Source organism: Hemicordylus capensis, chromosome 1 (genome assembly GCF_027244095.1).
Source record: "Hemicordylus capensis ecotype Gifberg chromosome 1, rHemCap1.1.pri, whole genome shotgun sequence".
Taxonomy (NCBI): domain Eukaryota; kingdom Metazoa; phylum Chordata; class Lepidosauria; order Squamata; family Cordylidae; genus Hemicordylus; species Hemicordylus capensis.
In genome coordinates, this window is record NC_069657.1 from 241,742,572 (window position 1) to 241,758,042 (window position 15,471).

General features: G+C 41.0%; 1 protein-coding gene across 15 annotated transcripts in view; it reads left to right on the forward strand.

The window, feature by feature from the left end:
* The window catches only part of RCBTB2 (RCC1 and BTB domain containing protein 2), a 54,662-nt gene extending 40,120 nt beyond the window's left edge, over positions 1 to 14,542 (forward strand). For all 15 annotated transcript variants that reach the window (XM_053283752.1, XM_053283747.1, XM_053283742.1 and 12 more), the window contains 2 exons: positions 3,511 to 3,641; positions 7,676 to 14,542. In XM_053283752.1, the coding sequence (XP_053139727.1) occupies positions 3,511 to 3,641; positions 7,676 to 7,816 (272 nt within the window). In that variant the 3' untranslated portion in view covers positions 7,817 to 14,542. The remainder of the gene's footprint in view (positions 1 to 3,510; positions 3,642 to 7,675) is intronic.
* Positions 14,543 to 15,471: the final 929 nt, after the last annotated feature.

The window sequence follows — 15,471 nt, forward strand, 5'->3', positions numbered from 1 at the left end:
AGGCCGGTAGCTCAGTGGTAGAGCATTTGTTTTGCAGAAGGTCCCAGGTTTAGTCCCCAGCATCTCCAGGTAGGGCTGGGGAAAAGCTTGGGAAAGCTGCTGCCAGCCAGTGTAGACAATGCCAAGCTAGATGGACAAATGGCCTGACTTGGTATAAGGCAGCTTTTATGTTCCTATAACCAGAGATGTGATCCAGTTGAAGAGTTTAATTCTCAGGCAAGTGCATAGGAGAGGTTGTGCCATCGAGTCGGTGTCGACTCCTGGTGACCACAGAGCCATGTGGTTTTCTTGGTAGAATAAATGAGTGGTTTACCATTGCCTTCTGTATATGGGAGAAGGTGGTCCTAAACTGTTTGGGGCTTTAAAGGCAACAACCAATGTTTTGAATTGTGCCTGAAAGTGAATTGGAAGGAAGTGCAGATGGCATAAAGCAAGGGAGTCAGTTGGTCCCTATAACGAGCTCTTGATGACCTAGCTGCTGCATTCAGGACTAGTTGGAAGTTTCCAGATACTTCTCCGTGGTAGTTTAGCATAGAGCATGTTGCAGTAATTGAGCCTCAATGTGACCAAGGCATGGCTGAGGGTGCTGTAAGATCCACTTTTATATAGTTTTCTTGCCATTGCTCACTCATCTCTTACCTTTGCAGCTGTATTTGGGGATGGGTATTTCTCTTTATTTCCCCTCAGATTGACAAGTCTGGCCAATCTTTATGAGTGGTCAAAGGTGGGAAAGAGTGAAGGTTTCTACCTATTCTACTAGATACCCCATTTAATAAAACAAAACAACAACAACAACAACATTATTATTATTATTATTATTATTATTATTATTAATCAGTTTGTTTATTTATTTCATCAAATTTGTATACTGCCTCAAATTTTCATCTCTGGGCAGTTATAAAAATAACTAATAAAAAGAATCCCCAAGTGGTAGCAATATTTAGTCATTGATCGTCTCATACTAACAGTGCTGGGTATTGTTTCTGGGTTTTGTTGTTGTTCTAAGGTTGCAATTGTATTCACAGTTACTTGAGAGCAAGTCCTACTGAAGTTCACTTCTGAGTAAAGATCATTCCTCCTGAACCAGATACTCCCCAGTTCCTGTCAGCTTTCCTCCAGAGGTCAAAAGCCAATACTTTTGATATTAAGCATCAGCAATCTCGTTCCATTTCGGTTTAAGTGGAGGCTATCCCTTTTGTAGAGACTTGTCCTAAAATGTCGCCCAGTATCTAGACCCTTCCTCCTGACACCACTGTCTCATCGACACATTGGGACCCCTCACCTCCATCTGTCTAACTGGCCTTCTGTGGAACACTTTCGAAAAGACTATGTTTGAGCAAGTTGCTGCCTTGCATCTTGTTAGTGCTAGTATTTAAGTAAAGTTGTAATCTCCCCAGTTTAGCCTTCCTAACAAATCCAAAAACCTGGCTGACTTTCATAAAAGAAAGGGTGGTTAAACAGAAGGCTGCCTTATTTGCAGCAGCTGTTGCAAAACTTGGAAGAAAGTGTCATAGGAACATAGGAAGCTGCCATATACTGAGTCAGACCATTGGTCTATCTAGCTCAGTGTTGTCTTCACAGACTGGCAGCAGCTTCTCCAAGGTTGCAGGCAGGAATCTCTCTCAGCCCTATCTTGGAGATGCCAGGGAGGGAACTTCTGCTCTTCTCAGAGCGGCTTCATCCCCTGAGGGGAATATCTTGCAGTGCTCACACATCAAGTCTCCCATTCATATGCAACCAGGGCAGACCCTGCTTAGCTATGGGGACAAGTCATGCTTGCTACCACAAGACCAGCTCTCCTCTCCAGGATTATGCCCACTATTGTTATTTCTCTGTGTAAACCACCCTGAGCAATTTTTGGAAGGGTGGTATAGAAATTGAATTAATAATAATAATAATAATAATGCTCTGCACCCCCGCAGTGATTTCGATAGGCTCTACCTCCCTCGCAGCTCAGGTGGAAGAGGAATGCTGCAAGTCCATCAAATAGTAGAGGACGAGAAAAGAGGCCTTGAAGAATATATCAAGGACAGTGAAGAAGATGCACTTCAAATGGTCAAGAACGAGAAACTATTCAACAACAATGAAACAAAGCAGGCCTACAAGAAAGAACAAGTCAAGAACCGAGCAGAAAAATGGAGAAATAAGCCCCTGCATGGTCAATATTTGCACAATATAAGTGGAAAATCAGACATCACCAAGACCTGGCAATGGCTTAAGAATGGCAACTTGAAGAAAGAAACAGAGGGTTTAATACTAGCTGCGCAAGAACAGGCACTAAGAACAAATGCAATAAGAGCAAAAGTAGAAAAATCCACAACAAACAGCAAGTGCCGCCTTTGTAAAGAAGCAGATGAAACAGTGGACCACCTGATCAGCTGTTGTAAGAAGATCGCACAGACTGACTACAAACAAAGGCATGGCAAGGTAGCAGGAATGATACACTGGAACATCTGCAAAAAATACAAGCTACCTGTAGCCAAGAATTGGTGGGACCATAAAATTGAAAAAGTTGAAGAAAATGAAGATGTATAAATATTATGGGACTTCCGACTACAAACAGACAAACATCTGCCACACAATACACCAGATATAACTGTAGTCGAGAAGAAAGAAAAACAAGTCAAAATAATCGACATAGCAATACGAGGGGATAGCAGAATAGAAAAAAAAGAAATAGAAAAAATCACCAAATACAAAGATCTACAAATTGAAATTGAAAGGCTGTGGCAGAAAAAGACCAAAATAATCCCAGTGGTAATTGGCACCCTGGGTGCAGTTCCAAAAGACCTTGAAGAGCACTTCAACACCATAGGGGTCACAGAAATCACCATCAGCCAATTACAAAAAGCAGCTTTACAGGCAAACAGCCTATATTCTGCGATGATATCTATAACAATTGACAATAAAATTCAGCCATCCCAGGTCCTTGGGAAGGACTCAATGTCTGGATAAAACAAACAAGTCAATAACACCTTTCTGACTGTGTAAACAAGATAATAATAATAATAATAATAAATACTGTTCTTGTGTGGGAGGGACAATTTCCATCACTCTCCCTTTCCTTCGCAACCCACAAATTCCTTCTGAAAATTGTTGTAGGGCTCTCAGGACATGTTTTCGGGAGACAGAGTGGGGTGCAAAGGGAAGGGGAGACTGATGAGAATCCCCCTCTCCTGTTAAGTACATGCAATGCTAGTCTGGATGTTAGCCAGAAACTATAGCTGGCATTTTCCGGCATATTTTCCTTCTGTGCAGACCCAGAGTTTCTGTATCTAAATCTTAAGAGTTGAGAGGAGTATTGCAGAGTAGGGATAAGTTCATAGACTACATGTTCATGTCTGTAATGCATTATTGAGTATTATTTCTCAAGTTATATTAACATTCTATGTTTTACATGTACCGAATCGCAAACATTTATGTGCTGTAGCTGTCTGTTTTTATGTTACTCAGGTGGGGTGCGGGAGTAAAGCTTTCGCTATGTATCAACTTGTTTTCTTTTTCTGGCAGGTCTGCTGGACTTGGCCACATTCTATCGAGAGAATCGACTGAAAAAGCTTTGCCAGCAAACTATCAAGCAGGGCATTTGTGAGGAGAATGCAATTGCCCTTCTTTCAGCTGCAGTCAAGTATGAAGCTAAGGTGGGCGTTTACTAATCCTTATTCTTTCTGAGACATGTTCTTTGATATGTTTGGGAGCCATGCACAGTGGAAATGGAAGATGGTCTGAACCCCGATTGTTCCTATCAAAAGGAAATTCAACTGAGACAAGTGCAAAGTTCTGCATTTGGTGGGGTGTGTGATGTTGACTCATCAAAATCATATTTTGCAATAAAGGCAAAATATAATTTTAGAACTATAGTTTCCAAGTCACAGAAAATAATAGTTCCACTTTATTTCACCTTAGTCAGTCCTCATCTCAGGTACTGTAGCCAGTTCTGGACACCTTTACTGTTAAAGATGAAGACAAACTAGAAAGAGTTCAAAGGAATGCAGTGAAGATGGTTGGGGGACTGGAAAATGAGCCCTATGGGAAAGGGTTGGAGAAACTGGGTATGTTTAGCCTAGAGAAGAGGACTGGGCGGGGGGGGTGGTGGTGAGGGGCACAATAGCACTCTTCAGATACCTGGAGGGCTGCCATATAGAAATAGATCTAATGGGCTTAAATTACAGGATGAGACATTTCGGTTGAACATTAGGAGGAATGTCTTAAGAGTAGGAACAGTTCAGCAGAGGAGCTGATTAACGAGGGGTTGATGAGCTCGTCCTTCCTTGAGATCTTCAAAAAGAGGCTGGGCATCTGTCTCTTTGGGGTGCTTTTCCTGCATTTTAACAGGGGTCAGATAGATGGCTCACACACCCCTTTCCAGCTCTGTGAGATATAATTTGGTGAGCTCATATAGCATAAGGACTGCTGAGATTCAAATTTCACCTCTGCCATAAACTAACTAGAGAGCCCCCATAGCCCCCAATCCCATGGACAGGCTTACTCTATAGAACTGTTGTAAAGATTACCAGCGTATGAAACACACTAATCACTCAAGAGCACTGTACATATGCTAAGTTTGATCTGTATCGCAGCACTTATGTACGTGGTGCTTTGCCGAGGATGAGAAGGCAGGTCCTTTAAGTGTGAACTATTAATAGGCCATGGCATCCCTGGTTCTTGAGATGTCAGATAAGCCTCTCAGCCTAAGGAAGTGGGTAGGCTGCTGCCCAGAAAGTGGCAGGTACCCTCCTCTTCTTGTAGTCTAGTTCTTTTAGCTGACTTAATTGCACTAGTTGTCAAAACTCTCGGACCAACATGCTGACTATACCTGCACTCCTGCAACAACCGAAGGCAAGTGTGCTGCGCTAGTGTCCCCACTTCTGAAGTGCAAGGGCTTGCCCGCTTGAGGGGTGATTTTTGCCAGTCCCCCCTTCTCCTAGAACTAGGCACCTGGGGGCGGTATGACCTCGGGGACCTACTTCCAGATTGTATGCAGCATGTCTGGGGCAAGGGGGATTGGCAAAATTTGTGAGCTGCTGCACTTCAGAAGCAGGGATGCTAGTGCTGCACACATGCCTTTTTTGGTTGAATATAGGAAGCTGTCTTCTACCAAGTAGAGTCATTAGTCCATCTATCTCAGTATTGTCTACACAGACTGGCAGCGGCTTCTCCAAGGTTGCAGTTAGGAGTCTCTCTCAGCGCTGTCTTGGAGATGCTGCCAGGGAGAGAACTTGGAATACACATATACAAATTAATGATAAACTGTTAGGCCATGTGTGACCTCTTCCACTTGATTAAATGAACTTTGTAAATGGTTATAAAGGATAATTGAAAAATCAACACAATCTAGAGAGGAGTCAGTAGCTTAACTATGAGTCTTTTGATTTCAGTATAACTTGATTGATTGATTGATTAAGTGCCATCAAGTCAGTGTAGCCATTTAGCGACCACATAGATAGATTCTCTCCAGGATGGTCTGTCTTCAACTTGGCCCTTAAGGTCTCTCAGTGGTGCATTCATTGCACTTAAATCTCTCTCTCCCTTTCAGCAATCTGCTTTTGTGCATCCACTGTGCTTGTTCCCAGTACCTCATTACTGAATAATTTTAAATGAAGAGTGAAAAATACTAATAGTTCTATTGGAGTGCTCATTTTTTTTCAAATACTATGTCTGTTCTTAGTTAAGCTATTCAATATTACTATTGATACTTGAGCCAACGTTATTGTGATAATCACACTTATTCTACAAAAATGTCACTTGTAATTACAAGCAAACAGAAGGTCAAATGTGAAGATTTGGTATTATGGGAGAACTATTAAGCCATTAAGCCCCTTCTAGCTCTGTGTCCCATCTCTGTTCCCTACGTAGGGAGGTAACAGAATAATGTCCAATAACAGGTGGATCTCTGCAGGAAGCTGCATGATCAGATAATGTGAAGCTGTTTCTTTGTACATTAGAGGTGGACCTCGTCACGCATGGTTTCGCATATCTGAGGTTGGACAATGGAGACCCGACCTCGTTATATGTAGTTTTAAAAAGGGTTAGAAATCTCTTATCCACGGTTCCTGGGTGGCCAGAAAACATTTTGCTGAAAGGAGCCATTTTGTGGCTCTTTAGTTTAAAATTTTAGTTTAAAATTCCCGTAATGGAAAATCACAGAAACTGGGGGTTGTGGGGGCATTGCTGGACAGCTGGAGGCCCTGCAGAGCATGGTATGACACTTTATTTCTCTTATTTTCACCATTTTTGGTCTCTCTTTTGCCATTTTTCATCTCCAGGAAGCTAACCTGCCAATTCCCATTGCCTCAAGGTTTCATTATCCGTGCGGTTCCATTATCCGTGGTTGTGGCCAAGAATGAAACCCCCACGGATAAAGAGGTCGACCTGTACTAAAAATCTTCCTTGAACCCCTGGATTTTGGGGATTCTGCCTTGCTGCATGAGTTTGTGCCAGGGGACTTTTGGTTTACTCACCATACGATTAATAAGGATTTGGTGATCCTGTAGCAGTTAAGCTGTTCTAGTGTATTTTCTGAGTGGTTTCACAGCTTAACTTTTTTTGCATTCTTAACTGTTCCTTTTCTGCCATCGCCAAGGCTCCCTGGATTCTCCCTGCCCTTGCATTTGCATGCCCTTTGATTAGCTGCCTATTTAAACGGTCGATGGAATTTCCCCAGACTAGGACTGATGATGACAGAGGAAGTACTTGCATGTCTGAGGGAGTGGGAGGGCTTACAATCATTGGATGAGCAAGTAGGACAGTATCCCATTGTTTCCTGCTCTAGCTGGCAATAGAGAGCTGTGAACTCAGGCATGAAGTGTGGGTTACCAACTTTCCTTTTGAAACTCACAGGAGGAGGAGAGGAAGCTGGTTTGGTGGAGGTATGGACATTAGGAAGGACATCTTGGTGTCCAGGACATCTTGGTCCAGGACATCTTGGTGTCCTTAACTTACAGTGTCTTCAAGAATACTGTCTGAGTTCTTTTGCCCATCAGCTGCACTCATAGAGACCTTGCAATGGTGACCCATGCTCTTGTCACCTCTTGTTTAGACTACTGTACATTGGGTTGCCCTTGAAGACTCTTCAAAAACTACAGTTGGTACAGAGCAAAGCAGTGAGGATCTTGATGAGTGCTAGTTGCTTGGCCAGTACCACTCTGTTGCTGTATCTGCTGCACTGGCTACCAGTGTGTTTCCAGGCACTGTTCAGTGCTGGTAGGCTTAGGTACCTGAAGGACTGCCTACTGTACTCTCATAAGAATCTACCTGGCCCATAAGATCTTTCAGAGAGGCTCTCCTGCACATCCCACTGCCATCTGCATAGCATCCTTCTAGTGGCTGCTGGTGGTGTCTATCTTATGTTTCTTTTTAAGATTGTGAACCCTTGGGGGATAGGGAGCCATTTTATGTATTAATTCATATCTATGTAAACTGCTTTGGGAACTTTTGTCAAAAAAAGCGGTATATAAATATCCGTCATATTAATATCTGCGTATTTTATGCAGCAAATGATCTGGGCCCTTCTCTATGATAGTTGCTGTTTCCCTCCATTTTTGTTTTGAATTCTGGCTGGTGTCAGTATCAGGATATGCAACAATGCCTGAGAAATGTGTCCACCTTGCAGTTTTCCTGTTGGCATTCACATTTTTAGTAACCCATAATAATATAACACTTATTTCATTCCTAGGACTTAGAGGAGTTTTGCTTCCGGTTTTGCATAAACCATCTGACTGTGGTTACTCAGACTTCAGGCTTTGCAGAAATGGACCACGACCTCTTGAAAAACTTCATTAGCAAAGCCAGTCGGGTGGGAGCATTTAAAAACTGAAGGATTCTTTGTGTATACATGAAGAAAGGTGCCTTCCACATGGCTGCTTGTGCCTCTGAACCTGAAGTGCCAAGATACTGCCTGGATGGAGAGGCACCTCAAGTTCAAATGAGTGCAGTTTGGCTTCATAACTTCAGAACATAGCCATCAACTTTGTGGGTTGAGACGCCATGCAACTGAACTAAAACCAATTACTGATAATTAAATATTTATACAAAACAGCTTATCAGCGATTTACCTTGTCCCTCTTAATATTCGGATCTGTCTAGAACATTCCTTCTTGTCATTACTTGTGCTGCTTTGGAAAAAATTATTTTTTGCTCTTTGTTTAGTTGTTGTGTTTGTTGTTTGATTACAAACCATGAAGTTAGCTATGTCTTGCTGAAGTTGCATTAGCAGCATATAAAACTAAAGTAGAAGTATCCACAAGAAGAATCTAGTAAATAAGCAGTTACCCTTATAGAAGCTGTAAAAGGAAAACAGAGGGATCCCCCTACTTCTGACCCACCTCATTGGGTTCAAAGAGCACTGGATCATGATCTTTGTTCAACATGGAAATAATAATGTCCTGATTGAAGAGCTAAGCCGTATTCACACTCTGAATCACATAGATTGGCTCTAAAATGCTTTTTTAAGCCCTTGTATGTATACTACTTTGTTGCTGGACCTTTGAGAAAGCTGCACAACAAAGTATCCCAAGATAAATTCAAAAGGGGTAGCTGTTTTAGTCTGTTACAGCAAACCCAACTAATAATTTGTGGCACAAGCTTTCATAAGCCAGTGTGGTGTAGTGGTTAGAGTGCTGGACTAGGACCAGGGACCCGTGCTCGAATCCCCATTCAGCCATGATACTAGCTGGTGACTCTAGGCTAGTCACTTCTCTCTCAGCCTAACCTACTTCACAAGGTTGTTGTGAGGAAAAACTCAAGTATGTAGTACACCGCTCTGGGCTCCTTGGAGGAAGAGTGGAATATAAATGTAATAAATAATAAATAAATAAATAAGCCGGAGCTTGCTTCATCAAAGGAACTCAGAAAATTCCCTGTTCTAGGTCCAGGCCACTAGTTAGAAATTTGAAGAACCCATGAGATTAACAACCTGTGTATAAATTTCTCTTTCTCTCTTATTTTACCTTCATCCGCCATTCAATTGAACAGAAACCTTAGTGGAGATTTCCCCTTTTTTGTTTCCAGTGGCTGCTCTTTATGCTGCCCACAGAATTCTAGAATAGATTAAACTCAGACAGCTACTAATGTCAGAATTTCTCAAAAATAAGTATGAAAAATGTGAGAGAGGACATTGTACAAGAATTAACTTGAATTAGTACACGCTGTCCAGCATCTCTATGGAGCCACTCGGTATGAGCCCCCTTTAGAACATGCATACAGAAGCTCACTGAGTCAGTGCTGAACAATGTTTGTTCTGCACTTAAGGAGAAAACATTCTTCAAGAATAAAGAGGAGGATGGGAGGAACAATTTAGCTTCACTAGAAGCCCAAAGAAAGAGGATGTGACAAAAATGTGAAAGAACTTGTTTATGGAAGGACTCCCCAGCAGCTCCCCTGCTCCCATCTTTCCCTATGAGAGCAGGGTTGCTGCAGCTCTGACGCATTCCTTAAGAACCACAGAATTTCTCTGTGTCCAAGAGCCAAGACATAAGGCATTTCTGTGCCCTTGGCAAAGTCTGAAAATTATATCCCCAGCATAAATCTGAAGTATTCAGTTTTACCTCTCAAAAACAGTCCCTGACTTCTGCCCGAGATTCTGCCCAACTTGTCGCCAACTGAAATTGGGTGGAGCATCTCAGGCAGAAGTAGGGAACCGCCGTGGGGACCAGAGGTTGGCAGACTACATGTCACCAGAAGCATGCACTCCTTGAAAGCTCCATATATCTTCAGAGCCTCATGTGAACCAGCTCTATAAATAACAGGGTACTGCTATCTCTGTATGGCTTTCTTGAGAAGCAGTCAGATTGTGCATGCATTTCAGGCTGCAGGATTAGTGAATTAGTGTTGAAAGGAGAGTGGGACTCTTGTTTTGCACTGTAGCTACGTCCTACGTAATGGTTTGGGTAGCCCCTTGCTCCCCCACACCACAAATCGCCAAATATCTATGTGGTACTGTCCACTGAAAGGCTTTGGCCTTTCATTTAAAGGCTGTGATGAAGCATTGCAAAATATATGCCATGGAAGGAGGAATTTTCTGATTTAAAAAATGTTTATAAAGTATAACACAAAATTGTCACTTGTTGCACCCTTATTCCTTATTCCAAAGCAGTGGTGACGTGCTTTGGACTCATACAGAGCCAGCACTCTTCTGTTGGTAGGGTGCTGAGCTGTATGTAAACCATTTCTCTTTTAAAATAGAGATATCTATATCAGGTGGTATATACATATGATAAAGAATAAATAAAATACAAAAATCACATCAAAACATAGCTGTACAGGATTAACACAATGTTAAAACAAATTGCTAGATTATCTGTTGTGCAAATTTAGATCCCTTTTGAATGTTGCCATACAATATTATAGATTTAAGATTAGATCGATGCATTAATTTTCATAAAAACCTTAAGTGGTCCTGCTTGCTAAATTAGGTTATCAGCTCTTTGCATTTGAATAGGGAGGAGAGCTGGTCTTGCAGTAAGCAAGCATGAATTGTCCCCTTTGCTAAACAACTGTCCTGGGTTGCATTTGGATGGGTGAGCACTGGATGCATTTGGATGCTTGTGAGCACTGTGTGCTGTAAGATATAGAGGATGAAGCCGTAGCTCAATGGTAGAGCATCTGTTCACATGCAGAACATCCCAGGTTCACTCCCTAGCATCTCCAGGTAGTGCTGGGAATGACTCCTGCCTGAAACCTTGAAGAGCCACTTCCAGTGAGTGTAGCCAAAACTGAGCTAGATGGACCAGTGGTCTGACTCTATATAAAGCAGCTTCCTGTGGTCCTAACCTGCTCAAAGAGCCCCACTTCAATATTTACATGAACTTGGCTCCCTAATAAATGATTCCCAGATGTTGCCAAAGATTAAAAGAACTCCAAAAGTTTTTGCTAATATCAAATTGTATCCTACTTTTAACTTTTATCCTACTTTGGAAAGTAAGCTTGAGATATCTCGCATTCTGTGTGTGCGCGCGTGTGCGTGTCCATCCATGTATCCCCCTCCACTCCCAAACTTGGCAATGCCTTGACTAATATGAACCAAATTGGGTACAATTGTAGAGACACGTCAACAGCCGAGTTTGTGATGTCATCCACCCTAATTCAAAATGGCAGACATGTGAACGTTTAAGGCTGAAGTGGACTAACTGGTGAGGATGGTAATTATCCATTAAGATTATAGTGAAAGGAAAATAGGCAGATTAGTTCTTACTAGAACAATGCGTTATCCATGGAAATCAATTCTCCTGAAGCGTGTGTGTGTGTGTGTGTGTGCGCGCGTGCGCACACAGACACACACATCAGGAGGAGATCTAGGATACCATCTCACAGTAAGGATTAAAACATCTCTGTCCTGTAAAAATATAAGAATTCTAGTAGTACCTCTCTCTTTTGTACTGAAGGTGCAAAATGATCTTAGTATCAGCTCGTCTTGTGTACTCTGCATTAAGACGAAGGAAGAATGTGTGACACCTACTTGATTACATAATGCAATAAAGTCCTTTGAACAATTGTATGCACACTGTAACATCTTGTGTGCCAGATAACTAGATACTTTATTATTTATATCTGACAGCCTCTTCCTCCTCTTAACGTTTGAGATATGGTACCATCCCTTATTTTGTCTTGTGTTGGTGAGACACCTGGGCTCTCTGGTGTCTAGTAATCTTCTTTATGGATCCTGTAGTGTATGTATCAGATACCAGATGAACTTCATCATATCTCCAAAACTTTTGCTGCAGTTTTGCAGTGAAGCCCTCAGGCATATTCTGGAAAGTATTTTGTACATACATTGGTTTTTCAGTAGCCCGTACTTCTGCCATACCACCTATGATGGCTCAACAACAGACTTATTGGAGAAACAATTGGTTCTATTGTCTCTTGGTGTTTGATTTGGAAGAGACTTTAAAATGTTAATTAATTGACTTTTTGACTGACATGGATGCCTTATTCCATCTGCTTGGAACATGGATCGTAGTTGATTCATATTGATTCATAGTGGCCCAAAGTGTTATATAAATTGATATCATGCTGTGATCTTGTAATAACAACAAAACATGCAAAGAGTGAACAGTTTGCAATTAACTTTGTAATAGTACTTGCTACCTTTACTTTAAGTTTCTTCTTGGTAGTTGAACATAGTTTTACTTATTCATTCTTGTTTGGTACCTATAAAATTGACGGTTCTTTGATAAGTCTGTTCATTTTAAAATCTTCATACCATATTCTCCCGACAGCATAAGAACACAAGAACAGCCCTGCTGGATCAGGTCCAAGGCCCATCTAGTCCAGCATCCTGTTTCACACAGTGGCCCACCAGATGCCGCTGGAAGCCACAGGCAGGAGCTGAGGGCATGCCTTCTCTCCTGCTGTGACTCCCCTGCAACTGGTACTCAGAGGCATCCTGCCTTGGAGGCTGGAGGTGGCCTATAGCCCTCCATCAATTCAACAGACATCTTTTGCAATGACATCACTAAAAACAGCCTTTATCACCAAGTTAATAAGATCACATCTTTCATATGGATTGTCAGCCCTTTTCAGTTCAGCATATGACTTTGAGATTGTCTTTTCTTGGCTGGTGATGAAGCTGAGAATCTGCTTCTTGACTCGGATGAGCTTGACATTCCAGCCGTTTGTAAAATTTCCTCCACAAGCACCGGGGCAGTGAGAAGACAATGTTAAGAGCCTTATGATGTTGGATGATGCCCAGCAACCTTATAGCTTTCTTTTGGTTTTCTAGTGTGGGGTCCTGAATGTGGTACTGGCGGATTCCTGCCCAATGCCTTGGACATTGGCCTATGACATCCACAGGGTTCGGTCTTTTCTCATGTGCTCTTTAATATCTATATGAAACTGGGTGAAGTCATCTGGGGGTTTGCCATCTGTGCTATCCCCACCTGCAGAAGTGATTTGACATCCTTAACCAGAGTAGTGTTTAGAGGCAGTGAAAGGCTGCATATGGGCTAAGGAGCTGAAAATAAAATCCAGGCGAGATGGGAAAAAGCCCTCCAGGCTATGACAGGTACCGAACATCCAGATACAAAGCTGGGTCCAGGAGCACTCCCAGCCTGCACATGTATTCCTTCAAAGGAATGCAACCCTCTCAAAAACAGGCTGATAAACTATTGCCAAATCATCAGTTCTTCTGATCAAGAAAGTCTACATCTAAACAAATGTACCCCTTCTGTCAGAAACCTTCAGCTCGGGTACCCCAGAGAGAGAGAGAGAGAGAGAGTGTGGGTGGGTGGGTGTGCGCGTGTGCTCATGTGTGTTGGAGGCTTTTCCAGCAATAAATTATTGTTGCACTTTTCTTTCTTTCCATTCTCTCTCAAATCTTTTGGAAAATTGTAGGCAATGAAGTCTATTATACAATACAGTAATTCAGTTGTTGAAGTACTGATCAAGTGGTAGGTTGCTATTCCTTTTTAAATACTCTTTATTTTGGTATTTTCACAATACAAAAAGGTTGCCAAGCAAGAACAGTAATTATCAATTATTTCAACTAATGTATATTCTATTTGCATATCAATAAGGTATTTGTTTTATTTTAATAAATGAGGATGGGTTTCAAACATTCTGGTTTATTGTGTATTTTAGATTTGTCGATATAATTCTAGAAAGATATCCAACATAATAAAAGGTCATTTTTAAATTGGGGGTTGATGTATTTTTTTTATTTGTAAATAGATTTTGTCCATATTTAGCATGTCCCAAATTTTATTAAACCAATCTTTGATCAATGGCGTTTTTCTCTTTTTCCCCCATCCTTTGGTTCTTACTAATTTAGCTGCCATCAGGATGACTGCAATTAATTAATTGCAACTTGTTGAAAGGGAAACATTTTGTGGGGCCCCAAGTATAAAGACGATTTGATCTAATGGTATAGAAAGACCGAGGATATTGTTATGTATTGCCATATGTTTTCCCAAAATAATTTTATCTAGGATGTTCGCACCATAAATGAAAATAGTTGCCTCTTCTCCCGCATTCCCTCTGTATGTTGATGGACAATTTGGATGATCATAATTCAATAGTGTTGGGGTACAGTGCCATCTAGATATGAATGAATAGCTTTATTGCGCTCATTGATCATCTGATGTACATACAAACAAATACTACTACATTCTGATAAGAATTCAATCATACAAAGTACACCAACATAGAAGCCTCTTGTAGCGGCATCGAGAAAGTAGGGCTAGAAGTTAGCTGTTGGTGGATTTTAACAGCAGCCACACAAAATTTGGCAACATTGCACGTGATAAAAGGTTTCTTCTCTGCAAGGAGCGTGGAATAAAAATCAGCAGTTTGGCCGGGAAAGTGTGTGCCATCTAGATAGTATTTTGAAGCTAAGTTCCTGTTTATTCAGAGACATGGTGTTAAGGGTTCTTGATTACCATATTAGGTCCCATTAATCCTTGTCTATATTTTTGCTGGTGTTGTATGACCACTTGTCCATCTACAATTTTTTTTTTGTTCCAATTTTCTTTGTTTATCAACTTGTAAAATTTAAAAACTTAAGTCCTTGTTTATGAAGTGCCCTTGGAATAAAAGATTTTCAAAGACAGTACTGTTTCTTGATAGGGAGTTGTTTGAAGTTAGAAAATGTTGAAGTTGTCGGTATTCAAACTATGGAAGAATTACAGGTGAATTCTTGGACAATAGTTTTGCTTTAAGAAGCAATTTCCCATCTTTAATTACATCAATAAATCTGTGGGTAAGTTCTCTTCTTTGTCTTGGGAAGGAACTTGGAGTATATCCAGGTAAGAAAAAGTTTTTTTGTTTTGAATAGATATAGGTCTTTCTTTTTTTTTAAGTTGCCATATTATCTTTTAAGCCTATATAAGAAGCCTATATAATCACATCTCAAATTCATCCACAGGTTTGTTGACTGTTGCTGTTGTCTAGGTATGTGTCTGAGTTGGAAAGCATATTCCTGGAGGTACTGGGGCCCAGTGTTCCCTCTAGCAGGGATTCCCAGATGTTGTTGACTAAAACTCCCAGAATCCCCAAGCAAAAGCCATTGTAGCTGGGGATTCTGGGAGTTGTAGTCAACAACATCTGGGAATCCCTGCTAGAGGGAAGGCTGATGGGGCCCCATACCTCCTATTTTAGATGGTCTATCCATGATATCCCTGCTTATCCTGGTCCTTTCCCTATTCCAAATAAAGTTATATAGGGATTTTTTGCCACAGACATCATATTGGGAATGAGCATTGGAATTGATTGAAACAAAAATAAAAATTTGGGTGGTGATATCATTTTGACTGAATTCATTGAGTCCAGGGAAAGGTTTAGATGATTCCATCAAAGCAAATACCATTTTATTTTGTATAATAGTTATCCATAATCATTTTTAATTAAATCATCTGATGCATTGTCCGTAATATACATTCCTAGAGATCTCCAAGGTTGTGTTAGGCATCAATATTGGAAGATTTATATATATATATATATATATATACACACTTGTATGTGTATGTATATATATATATA